Source organism: Trachypithecus francoisi, unplaced genomic scaffold, assembly GCF_009764315.1.
Source record: "Trachypithecus francoisi isolate TF-2019V2 unplaced genomic scaffold, Tfra_2.0 Lachesis_group2, whole genome shotgun sequence".
In the NCBI taxonomy this organism is placed as follows: domain Eukaryota; kingdom Metazoa; phylum Chordata; class Mammalia; order Primates; family Cercopithecidae; genus Trachypithecus; species Trachypithecus francoisi.
This window is the reverse complement of record NW_022681465.1, coordinates 165660828-165673468: the sequence shown is the minus strand read 5'-3', so window position 1 is coordinate 165673468 and position 12641 is coordinate 165660828. Positions and strand designations below refer to the sequence as shown.

The window sequence follows — 12641 nt, the reverse complement described above, 5'->3', positions numbered from 1 at the left end:
TGTTTTTTCATAAAATTGCTATAACCAAGAAAAATATTTTTAAAAGGTAACTGGATATTGACTCGAGACAATTTATGGGAGGTGATTTTAGAAATAGTACATTAAGAAAGATGATTCTGAATACTTAAATGCCACATATTATAAATATGACCAGTTTTTCTAGCAAAATTATACCTTTTTAAGGGCATTGATGCCTGAAGCTACTTTATCTTCGTCAAGATTGTTTCTTCTCCACACTTTCCTGGCTTTTATCAATAGTTTTTTTTTCTTTTTTTTTTTTTTTTTTTTTTTTTGAGAGGGAGTTTTCACTTTTGCCGCCCAGGCTGGAGTGCAGTGACACGATATCAGCTCACTGCAACCTCTGCCTCCTGGGTCAAGCGATTCTCCTGCCTCAGCCTCCCAAGTGGCTGGGATTACAAGCACACACCACCACACCCAGCTAATTTTTTTGTATTTTTAGGAGAGACGGGGTTTCACCATGTTGGCCAGGCTGGTCTTGAACTCCTGACCTCAGGTGATCCACCTGCCTCAGCCTCCCAAAGTATTGGGATTACAGGTGTGAGCTACCACGCCTGGCCAATAGTTGTTTCTTTAACATTTGAAAACCATTCAGATTTCTGGCTTGTGTTGCATCCTACTGCCATACAGAAAACAGTGCTTCAATTTTTAAGGTTATTTATTTCTTTTTTTCAAAGTTTAGGTTTTTATTGAATATGCTATAAAAGAGGTTTAGTCAAAAAGACCAAAGCCCATGTCCTCATCAGACTCCTCAGATTGTTCTTTCTTTGCTTCCACTTTCTTGTCAACTGAAGCAGTAGCAGTGGAGGGGGCAGGACCTCCAGCTACTGCAGGTCCACCAGCCCTTACATTGCAAATCGGGTTCCCAGTGCTGACATTGGCTAGGGCATTTGCAAACACACCAGGCCAGAAAGGTTCAAAATTTACACCAGCTGCTTTAACGAGGGCTTTGATTTTATCATCATGCAGAACGTGGGCCGAGTAGATGTAGGCAAGCTCGGAGAGGGACGCCATGGCACGGGCATATGCGGGGTTGGCGCTGCTGGAAACAGTGCTAATCGCCGGATGAAGTGAGGCGCTCACCCCAGTGCGGCCTTAGCTTCCTTGGAAGGACCGAGCACCTTGGCAGCAGCTGACGAAAGGGGAGTTTTGAAGGTTCTTTAAAAATTTATCGGCCGGGCATGGTAGTTCACGCCTGTAATTCTAACACTGGGAGGCCAAGGCAGGCGGATTGCCTGAGCTCAGGAGTTCGAGACTAGCCTGGACAACACGGTGAAAACCCATCTCTACTAAAATACAAAAAATGGGCTGGGCAAGGCAGCATGTGCCTGTGGTCTCAGCTACTCAGGAGCCTGAGGCAGGAGAATTGCTTGAACCCGGGAGGAGGAGGTTGCAGTGAATGGAGATCATGCCACCGCACTCCAGACTGGGCACAGAGCAAGACTGTGTCTTCAAAAATAAAATAAAAATTTATCTAAGATGACTCTTTCTGAACCTTTCTGGCTATCCAAATGAAGATGTGCAAACTGTTCTTAGGTATGTATTCATTTAGTTCACGCTCTCATCAAACCAGCATGTCTTGCAGTAATTCTTCCTGCTTAGCCTAATAATATTTTTCCTACTTGCCAGTGGGTAGGACTTACACTAATAACCCTCCATCTCTCTGTTTTAGTAGTTTAAGCATTTATCCTCACTTGTAACCTTTATTAAAATCAGTTTTCATAATCTAAAATATTCTGCAATATGACAAATCTTAGGAAATAAAATAGGCTGGATTGATTTGGGTTTAGACAAATTGGATTTACACTTGAGCTGAATGTAATAGATGGCGAAACATACATGGAACACGTATCACTTGTGCAGTACATAGTGATGTTGAGCGTTTTTTCATGTACTTGACCTTTGCATGCGTTCTTTTGAGAAATGCCTACTAAGATCTTTTACCTTTTGAGACGGGGTCTCGCTGTGTTGCCTGGGCTGGGAGTGCAGTGGCACAGTCATGGCTTTCTGCAGCCTCAACCTTCGGGGCTCAAGTGACCTTCCTGCCTGAGGATCCATCATGCCTAACACCACACTGATCTCGAACTCCTGGGCTCAAGCAGTCCTCCCGCCTCAGCCTCCCAAAGTGCTGGGATTATAGGCGTGAGCCACCACACCCAGTCCTTTTACCCAGTTTTAAATCAGATTGGTCATTTTTCACTGTTCTTTATAGAGTCTGCTTTTCAACCCCTTGTCAGGTACATACTTTGCAGATGTTTCGTCCCGTTTTGTAGGTTCTCATCACTCTTGTTTCCTTTGCTGTGCAAAAGTCTGTCAGTTTGATGTAATCCCATGTGTTTATTTTTGCTGTTGGCCTGTTTCGCTGAGGTCTTATTTTAAAAATCCTTGGGCCAGGCGAAGTGGCTCACACCTGTAATCCCAGCACTTTGGGAGGCTAGGGTGGGTGAATCACATAAGCATAGGAGTTCAAGAGCAGCCTGGGAACATGGCAAAACCCCGTCTCTACAAAAAAATTAAAAATTAGCCAGGCATAGTGGTGCACACCTGTGGTCCCAGCTACTCAGGAGGTTGGGGTGGGAAGCTCACCTGTGCCCACGATTGATTGAGGTTGAGGCTGCAGTGAGCAGTGATTGCTTCACTGCACTCAACCTTGAGTGACAGAGAACCTCCCTGTCTCAGAAGGAAAAAAAAAAAAAAAAAACCTTGCCCAGCCCAATGTTGTAGACTATTTCTCTATGTTTTCTAGTAGTTTTGTAGTTTCAAGCTACATTTTTTTTAATTTTTTTTTTTTAATACTTTAAGTTCTAGGGTACATGTGCATAACGTGCAGGTTTGTTACATATGTATACTTGTGCCATGTTGGTGTGCTGCACCCATCAACTCGTCAGCACCCATCAATTCGTCATTTATATCAGGTATAACTCCCAATGCAATCCCTCCCCCCCTCCCCCCCTCCCCATGATAGGCCCCAGTGTGTGATGTTCCCCTTCCCGAGTCCAAGTGATCTCATTGTTCAGTTCCCACCTATGAGTGAGAACATGCGGTGTTTGGTTCTCTGTTCTTGTGATAGTTTGCTAAGAATGATGGTTTCCAGCTGCATCCATGTCCCTACAAAGGACGCAAACTCATCCTTTTTTATGGCTGCATAATATTCCATGGTGTATATGTGCCACATTTTCTTAATCCAGTCTGTCACAGATGGACATTTGGCTTGATTCCAAGTCTTTGCTATTGTGAATAGTGCCGCAATAAACACACGTGTGCATGTGTCTTTATAGCAGCATGATTTATAATCCTTTGGGTATATACCCAGTAGTGGGAATGGCTGGGTCATATGGCACATCTAGTTCTAGATCCTTGAGGAATTGCCACCATGCCCGGCTAATTTTTTGTATTTTTAGTAGAAACGGGGTTAACCAGGATGGTCTCGATCTCCTGACCTCGTGATCCGCCCTCCTCGGCCTCCCAAAGTGCTAGGATTACAGACGTGAGCCACCGCGCCCGGCCTTTTTTTTTTTTTTTGAGACAGAGTCTCGCTCTGTGGCCCAGGCTGGAGTGCAGAGGCGTGATCTTGGCTCACTGCAAGCTCCGCCTCCCAGGTTCACACCATTCTCCTGCCTCAGCCTCCCCAGTAGCTGGGACTACAGGCACCCACCATCATGCCTGGCTAATTTTTTTTGTATTTTTTAGTAGAGATGGGGTTTCACCATGTTAACCAGGAAGGTCTCGATCTCCTGACCTCATGATCTGCCCACCTCAGCCTCCCAAAGTGCTGGGCTTACAGACGTGAGCCACGGTGCCCGGCCTGAAGTGATTTTTACTTACTGAATAATTGTTCAGTTCAACATATTTTCTAGTGTGTGTCAAATTTGTATTATGTCACAAACAAACATCTTCATTTTTTAATTGCTCATTATAAGAATGATGTTTTACTCAAGAAGAGATTTGTTTTGTTTTGTCTTGTCTTATTTTTTGGAGACAAGTTGTTGCTCTGTTGCCCAGACTGGAGTGCAGTGGTGCAACCACAGCTCACTGCAGCCTCAGCCTCCTAGGTTCGAGTGATCCTCTGGCCCCAGCCTCTCAAGTAGCTGGGACCACAAGTACACGTGACCATGCCCGGCTTATTTATTTATTTATTTAATTTTCTGAGACGGAGTCTTGCTCTGTCACCCAGGCTGGACTGGAGTGGCACCATCTCTGTTCGCTGCAACCTCCGCCTCCCGGGTTCAAGCAATTCTCCCGCCTCAGCCTCCCAAGTAGCTGGGATTACAGGTTCACACCACCATGCCTGGCTAATTTTTGTGTTTTTAATAGAGACGGTGTTTTACCATGTTGGCCAGGCTGGTCTTGAACTCCTGACCTCAAGTGATAACACCTGCCTTGGAATCCCAAAGTGCTGGAATTACAGGCATGAGCCACTACACCCGGCCAAATTTTTTTATTTTTTGTAGAGATAGGAATTTACTATGTTGCCCAGGCTGGTCTCGAATTCCTGGGCTCAAGTGATCCTCCTGCCTCATCCTCCCAAAGTGCTAGGATTACAGGCATGAGCCACTGTGCCAGGCCAGAAGGGGGATTTTTTTTTAAAGCCCTGAAAGTAGCTCTGAGCTGGACACTTTTTTCTTTTTTTTTTTTTTTTTTTTAAGATAGAGTCTCACTCTGTCACCCAGGTTGGAGTACAGTGCCTCTGCCTCCTGGGTTCAAGTGATTCTCCTGCCTCAGCCTCCTGAGTAGCTGAGATTACAGGCACCCACCACCACACCTGTAAGCTGGACACGCTTAACTGCTACTGTAACTGCTGAGAGTTACTATGAAGTTAGCAAAACATTGTTACATCAGAGCAGCGTTGTCATCATAATTAGACTAGTGAGTTAGTGAAGTAGATGAGAATTCCATCCACTGCTGTCAGAAATGGCTTCAGGGAAAGATACTTATCCTACTTTGCCTAAACTCAGTAGCAACTGCTCTGATGAGAGTCCCTACAAATCTGCTAATAAGTAAGGATTTACGGGGTTCTGGGGTTTTTTGTTTGCTTGTTTTGCAACCTGGGAGCTACAAAGATAAGGTCAATAACTTTGTGTTCCCCTTTGGCATCTATATAGAAAGTTTTATGTTCCAGAGGGAAATATGTGTGCAAGGAAAGCAAGTCTGACCTGAGTGTAGAGCATACATAAATTCAGAAGCCAATATAGTTACTGTTTTTTGTGGCTGGCCAGACATTTCCTTTAGGCAGTGGGTAGGCCTGAGGCAAATCCAGGTACCTTGACTTTTCCCTTAAAGTCAAGTTAAAATGGGCCTGACGCAGTGGCTCACGGCTCTAATGTCAACAGTTTGGGAGGCCAAGGCGGGTGGATCACTTGAGGTCAGGAATTTGAGACCAGCCTGACCAACATGGCAAAACCATGGCTGGGCATGGTGATGCACTCCATCTCATTAAAAAAAAAAAAAAAAAAAAATCAGATTAAAATGGACATTGTGGGCAAATTGTAAAGGATAGCATGCAGTTAGAGTTACAGGTACATGGCTCTGACTTGATCTTGGTGATACCTGGGTACTTAAATGGTTTTTTTTTTTTGAGACGGAGTCTCGGTCTGTCACCCAGGCTGGAGTGCAGTGGCCAGATCTCAGCTCACTGCAAGCTCCGCCTCCCGGGTTTACGCCATTCTCCTGCCTCAGCCTCCCGAGTAGCTGGGACTACAGGCACCCGCCACCTCACCCGGCTAGTTTTTTTTGTATTTTTTAGTAGAGACGGGGTTTCATCATGTTAGCCAGGATGGTCTCAATCTCCAGACCTCGTGATCTGCCCGTCTCGGCCTCCCAAAGTGCTGGGATTACAGGCTTGAGCCACCGCGCCCGGCCAAATGGTTATCTTTTAGTTGAGTTTCAATGGCACAGCTGTCTGTCCTGCAGCAGCAGGGAACCAAACATAAATGCACAACTGCCTCCAGTCCATGGAATGATGCTAAAATGATTGTATTTGGCTCACAATGTATCTTTTCTTCTTGCTTTCCTAATCGTCAGGTATGAGGAGATTCATTTGCCACGATTTTCATTAAAACAAGGGATGATCCCAAGACGTTATGTTATGCCTTGGAAAGAAAACATGATATTCAGGAATGTGAATCTGAAGGTATTTCCCCATAAGCATACATAAGAAAAAAAACACATTAAGCTGGATGCGGTGACTCATGCCAATAATTGTAGCACTTTGGGAGACCAGAGGCTGGTGGATCATTTGAGGTCAGGAGTTCAAGACCAGCCTAGCCAACATGGTGAAACCCCGTCTCTACTAAAAATATGAAAATTAGCTGGGCGTGGTGGTGGGCACTTGTAATCCCAGCTACTTGGGAGGCTGAGGCATGAGAATCTCTTGAACCCGGGAGGCAGAGGTTGCAGTGAGCCGAGATGGTGCCACTGCAATCTAGCCTGGGCGACAGAGCTAGATTCTATCTCTAAATAAATAAATAAAGTATATATATATAATTTAGTATATCTGTGATAGATGTAACTATACAAAAACTACTTTGATGTACTGTCACATAAACTTGCAAATGAATGTTAAATAATAATATTTGTTTAAATAACCTATATATATACTGAAGAATTTCAGAAATTTCACGTGATGCTATCTAGAGTTGCTAAACTCATCATCAGAAGATGTCATTAATATTAAAGGTACACTACAGAGTGTATATTTTTTGATTGTACTGCATATTCAGATAGCGAGGCATGGGAATATTTTGGCTAGTTTTACACATGATTTACCCATTCAATGCTCCTGTTCAGTCAGCAGTTTTATTTACTTATTCCTTTTTTTCTTTTTGAAGACAGGGTCTTGCTCTGTCGTCCAGGCTGGAGTGCAGTGGCATGATCAAAGCTCACTGTAGCCTCAATCTGCTGAGCTCAATTGATTCTCCTGCCTCAACCTCCCAAGTAGCTGGGATTACAGGTGCACATCACCACGCCTTGCTAGCTTTTTGATTTTTAGTAGAGATGAGGTCTCACTATGTCTTCCAGTTTGGTCTTGAACTTCTGAGCTCAAGTGATCCTACTGCCTCGGCCTTCCAAAGTTCTAGGATTATAGGAGGTAGCCACCACGCCGGGCCTAGTTTATGTATGTATGTATGTATTTATTTATTTAGAGACAGGATCTCACTCTGTCACCCAGACAGGAGTGCAATGATGCAGTCATGGCTCACTGCAGCTGCAGCAACCTCTTGGGCTCAGGTGATCCTCCCACCTCAGCCTCCTGAGCAGCCAGGACTACAGGCATATGCCACCATGCCCAGCAAGTTTTGGTATTTTTTGTAAAGCTGGGATCTCTCTATGTGGTCCAGGTTGGTCTCCTGGGCTCAAGCGATCCTCCTGCCTTGGCCTCCCAAAGTACTAGGATTATAGGCATGAACCACTATACCCGGCTCCAGTCAATAGTTTTAAAACAGCAGGAAAACTACTATAGGTAAAATGCTAGAGCCACTGTAGAAGATAGTGAGACCATTCTTCAAAAAATTAAACATAGAATTACCATATGATTCAGCAATTCCACTTCTAGGTATATGCTCAAAATAATCGAAAGCAGGGATTCCAACAGGCTTGTTTTAAAACATTTTGTGGCTGGAGCCATGGCTCATGCCTGTGATCCTAGCACTTTGGGAGGCCGAGGCAGGCAGATAACCTGAGGTCAGGAGTTCGAGACCAGCCTGGCCAACATGGTGAAACCCCATCTCTACTAAAAATACAAAAATTAGCCGGGCATGATGGCACATGTCTGTAATCCCTGCTACTTGGGAGGCTGAGAAGGAGAATCACTTGAATGCAGGAGACAGAGGTTGCAGCAAGCCAGATCACACCAGTGCACTCCAGCCTGGGCAACAGAGCAAGACTCCATCTCAAAATAAATAAATAAGTAAATAAACAAATATGTTTACTCAGATTTACTACAGTCTTAATATTAGTCTGCATTTCATGTAATTTAGTAGCATATCAAGGTCATTTTAAATGCCCTAAGTAGCTTCAGCATGGTGACAGTATTGACTTTTTCATTTATGAGAATTATAGGTTGTAAACTTTATAAGTTAAAATCAGTAAAGAAAAACTTTGTTTTGATTGCATCAAAACACTTATTCTTGACCTTACTTTTAGAGCTATGATTCAGCATCATTTTTCAGAGCTATTTTACTTTTGCAATTTAGTTGACAGTGTTCCTACCAATGAAACTTAAATAAGTGAATTAAGTAATTAAGTAAAGTGAATGTTCCCACACTGAGTAAATGCTAACTTATGCTTTCCTTCCTTTTATTTATCCTCACCATTTTTCCATTAGGAGTTTAAAAACTGCATCTAACAACATTAAAAAATGTAGCACAGAGGCTGGGTGCAGTGGCTTATGCCTGTAATCCTAGCACTTTGGGAGGCTGAGATGGGAGGGGGTGGTTTGAGGCCAGGAGTTTAAGACCAGCCAGAGCAACATAGCGAGATCCTGTCTATAAATTTAAAAAAAAAAAATTATCCAGGCATTGTGGTATGTGCTATAGTCCCAGCTGCCTGGGAGGCTGAGGCAGGAGGATTGTTTGAGCCTAGGAGTTCCAGGCTGCAGTGAGCTACGATTGCACCACTGCACTCCAGCCTGGGTGACAGACTAAGGCCCCCCCATCTGTGAAATATATATATATATATATATATATAACACAGCATTTTATATATATATAATTAGCAGACCAATCCAGTTCCACTGCCTATTCTTACCACATTCCTCTACCTTCCTCTCCTCCTCACTGTATCTTTATTATTCATCCTCGTTGATCTTCAATGTCAGATGAACCAAACTGAAATAGACTTGCAGGATGTTTAATTATTTATTTTTGATATATATATATATATAAACACAACATACCAGAGTTGGGACTGCATCCCAAGAGCAGGCCAGAATGCTATTTGGCAATATTGAAGAATCAGAAGTAGATGTGTATTTAAGTTAATAACTTCAAATAGTTGTTATTTATTTATTCAACAGTCATAACAGCATCATCATACTTTATACCCTTTTGATACTTAGTAGTTGGCAAAGCTTTTTCTTTTTTTTTTTTTTTTTTTGAGACGGAGTCTCGCTCTGTCGCCCAGGCTGGAGTGCAGTGGCCGGATCTCAGCTCACTGCAAGCTCCGCCTCCCAGGTTCACGCCATTCTCCTGGCTCAGCCTCCTGAGTAGCTGGGACTACAGGCGCCTGCCACCTCGCCGGCTAGTTTTTGTTTTTTTTTTTTTTTTTTTTTTTTTTTTTTTTTTTGAGACGGAGTCTCGCTCTGTCGCCCAGGCTGGAGTGCAGTGGCCAGATCTCAGCTCACTGCAAGCTCCGCCTCCCGGGTTTATGCCATTCTCTCGCCTCAGCCTCCCGAGTAGCTGGGACTACAGGCGCCCGCCACATCGCCCGGCTAATTTTTTGTATTTTTTTAGTAGAGACGGGGTTTCACCGTGTTAGCCAGGATGGTCTCGATCTCCTGACCTCGTGATCCACCCGTCTCGGCCTCCCAAAGTGCTGGGATTACAGGCTTGAGCCACCGCGCCCGGCCAAAGCTTTTTCATTCACATATATTTTATTTGCTACTCAAAGAATCCTTTAATATTCCCATTTTATATTTGAAAAACTGAGTCTTCTGGGAGTAAATGACTTGAAAAGGTCACGTTAAGCAGTGAAGCTAAAGTTCAACGATCTGCCTCCAAATGTATCACCTTTATAGTCTGCATGACTCTTTCTGGTAGTCAGATCACACTGACCCACAAAGCATTGCTTTTAGAAAAGGGACGTTCCTCTGTTCAGCAGAGCTTCCTTCTCAACAAGGATGGTGAGAAAGACTATTGGGAAACTTCCATCTTTTTTTGGAGAGGGGATGGGGTCTCACTCTCTTGCCCAGGCTGAAGTGCAGGGGTGTGATCATAGCTCACTGCAGCCTTGGTTTCCCAGGATCAAGGGATTCTCTTGCCTCAGCCTCACAGACATGTGCCACCATACCCATCTAATTTTTTATTTTTTGTGTAGATGGGGTCTTGCTATGTTGCCCAGGCTGGTCTCAAACTCCTGAGCTCAAGCAATCTTTCTTGGCTTCCCAAAGTGCTGGGATTAGAGGCATGAGCCATGGCTCCTGGTGAAACTTCCTTCTTAATCTAACAAGAAAATGATGTTTGATGTGTAACAGAGAAGATTTTCTTTTCTCTTAGCGAGCAGAAGTGTGTGGAATCCATACTGGCCCTTTAGAAGACTCTCTGTTTTTGAATCACAGTGAAAGGCTTTGCCATGGGCAAGATCGCAAAGTTGTCTTGCAAAAAGGCCCACCGGAAATAAAAATTGCAGATATGCCTTTGCATTCGCCTCTCTCCAGATACCAAAGCACTGTGATTTCCCATGGCTTCAGGAGGCGACTGGTCTGATGAAAGAAGAATAAAATAATAAAGTGTTTCAATCTCTGCTCTCTTACTGTCTCTGATAAATGTTTAAGTTTGTTGTAAATTTGTATTTCACCTGCAAGTTCAATTTGTTTAAAGGTCTTAAGTCAGTTGTATAATTTATAGATTATACAAGCTTTAGCAAGGAAACAGACTCTGAGATAATCTGAGAGGAAGTGGAGGAAGAAGGAAAACTGCCTTGCTCACATTCATTTCACACTAAGTACATAAGAATCAGCAGACCAATCCAGTTCCACTGCCTAATCTTACCACATTCCTCTACCTTTCTCTCCTCTTCACTGTATCTTTATTATTCATCCTCATTGATCTTCAATGTCAGATGAACCAAACTGAAATAGACTTGCAGGATGTTTAATTAATTTATTTATTTTTGATACAGAGTCTCGCTCTGTTGCCCAGTGGCTCACTGCAACCTCTGCATCCCGAGTAGCTGGGTCTATAAGTGCACAAGACAGGAGGAAAGAGAGCATGCCTGGCTAATTTTTTATTTTTTTGTAGAGATGGGGTTTCATCATGTTCCTCAGGCTGGTCTCAAACTCCTGAGCTCAAGTGATCCACCCACCTAAACCTCCCAAAGTGTTGGGATTATAGGTGTGAGCCACCGCGCCTGGCAGGATTTGGAAATATTTTTGCTACTTGCTGATTCCACCTAACCTCCTCTTTTCTGACTACTCCTCCAACACACATATACCTAAGATTCTGGATACTGGTAATTAATCACCATGGTAATTAGAAGTGTTTGGCAGAAAACTCTTTGATGCATCAAACAATTTTAGTGAGAGTGTAGCAGGACGACCCACAGACAAAACTCCTCAGACACCGAATTAAAGAAGGAAGAGGTTTTTGTATTCAGCCGGGAGCATCAGCAGACTAGCATCTTAAGAGCCGAGCTCCCCGAAAAAGAAATTCTTGGCCTTTTTAAAGGCTTACAACTTTAAGGGGTCCACGTGAAAGAGTCGTAATAGATCGAGCAAGCGTGGGAAACGTGACTAGGGGCTACATGCATCAGCTAACAGAACAAAAAGTTTTACAATGCTTTTTTCATACAGTGTCTGGAATTTACAGATAACACAAGTAGTTTAGGTCAGGGGTTGATGTTATTATTACTACTTTTTTTAACCGCTAGGGCCGGGTGGTGGTGCCAAGGTTGTCTGGCTATTTATCTTATTTTTGTTTCTTTCTAACTTTTTTCTTTCTCTCTTTCCTCCTGTCTTGTGAACTACGCAAGGTAGAGGGAGGAGGGCAGCAGGAGTAGTAGTGGTCTCCTTCCTTAAGAGAGATGTATTTTCTATATTGGTTTGGAGTATCCAAGTGCCAATTTCCTACAGCAAATAATTTATTCACATAATTTGGCTACACAACAACTACCATATGTAAAGTGATGCAGCCACTGTAAAAGACAGCCTGGTAGTTCCTCAAAAAATTAAACGTAGAATTACCATATGATTCAGCAGTTCCACTTCTCAGAATATACTCAAAAGAATTGACACCAAGAATGTGAACAGATATTTGTACACCAGTGTTCATAGCAGCATTATTCACAAGAGCAAAAATGTAGAAACAACCCAAATGTTCATCAGCTGATGAATGGATAAACAAAATGTGGTATACACCTACAATGGAATATTATTTACCCACAAAAAGGAGTGATATTCTGATACATGCTACAACATGGAGGAACATTAAAACATCATACTAAATGAAAAAACCCAGACACAAAAGAATAAATATTGTGTGGATTCCTCTTATGTGAGATCCTAAAATAGTCACCTTCATAAAGAAAGAAAGAATAGCTGGGTGCGGTGGCTCACACCTGTAATCCTAGCACCTTTGGGAGGCCGAGGTGGGTGGATCACTGAGGTTGGGAGTTCAAGACCAGCCTGACCAACATGGAGAAATCCCATCTCTACTAAAAATACAAAATTAGGCCGGGCGCTGTGGCTCAAGCCTATAATTCCAGCACTTTGGGAGGCCGAGATGTGTGGATCACGAGGTCAGGAGATCAAGACCATCCTAACACGGTGAAACCCCATCTCTACTAAAAAATACAAAAAACTAGCTGGGCGAGGTGGCGGGCGCCTGTAGTCCCAGCTACTCGGGAGGCTGAGGCAGGAGAATGGCGTGAACCCAGGAGGCGGAGCTTGCAGTGAGCTGAGATCCGGCCAC

General features: G+C 43.5%; 2 protein-coding genes across 2 annotated transcripts; one reads left to right on the top strand and one right to left on the bottom strand.

Annotated features, from left to right (window-relative positions):
* Positions 1–729: 729 nt before the first annotated feature.
* LOC117065945 (60S acidic ribosomal protein P1-like) lies at positions 730–1032 on the bottom strand. Its single transcript, XM_033181385.1, has one exon. It carries the CDS (start codon positions 1030–1032, stop codon positions 730–732), a length of 303 nt encoding a protein of 100 aa, XP_033037276.1.
* Positions 1033–4866: 3834 nt separating this feature from the next.
* On the top strand, positions 4867–10475 carry TEX43 (testis expressed 43). The gene is made up of 3 exons (XM_033181383.1): positions 4867–5015; positions 6040–6148; positions 10230–10475. The coding sequence occupies exons 1-3, from the start codon at positions 4930–4932 to the stop codon at positions 10437–10439; spliced, it is 405 nt and encodes a 134-aa protein (XP_033037274.1). The 5' UTR covers positions 4867–4929; the 3' UTR covers positions 10440–10475.
* Positions 10476–12641: the final 2166 nt, after the last annotated feature.

Bases quoted from the DNA above. Each gene is read 5' to 3' on its own strand.
- TEX43 (XM_033181383.1), top strand. From the start codon at position 4,930: ATGGCTTCAGGGAAAGATACTTATCCTACTTTGCCTAAACTCAGTAGC. The intron at 5,016-6,039 runs GTAAGGATTTAC...CCTAATCGTCAG, and splicing joins CCCTACAAATCTGCTAATAA to GTATGAGGAGATTCATTTGC. The intron at 6,149-10,229 runs GTATTTCCCCAT...CTTTTCTCTTAG, and splicing joins TCAGGAATGTGAATCTGAAG to CGAGCAGAAGTGTGTGGAAT.
- LOC117065945 (XM_033181385.1), bottom strand. From the start codon at position 1,032: ATGGCGTCCCTCTCCGAGCTTGCCTACATCTACTCGGCCCACGTTCTG.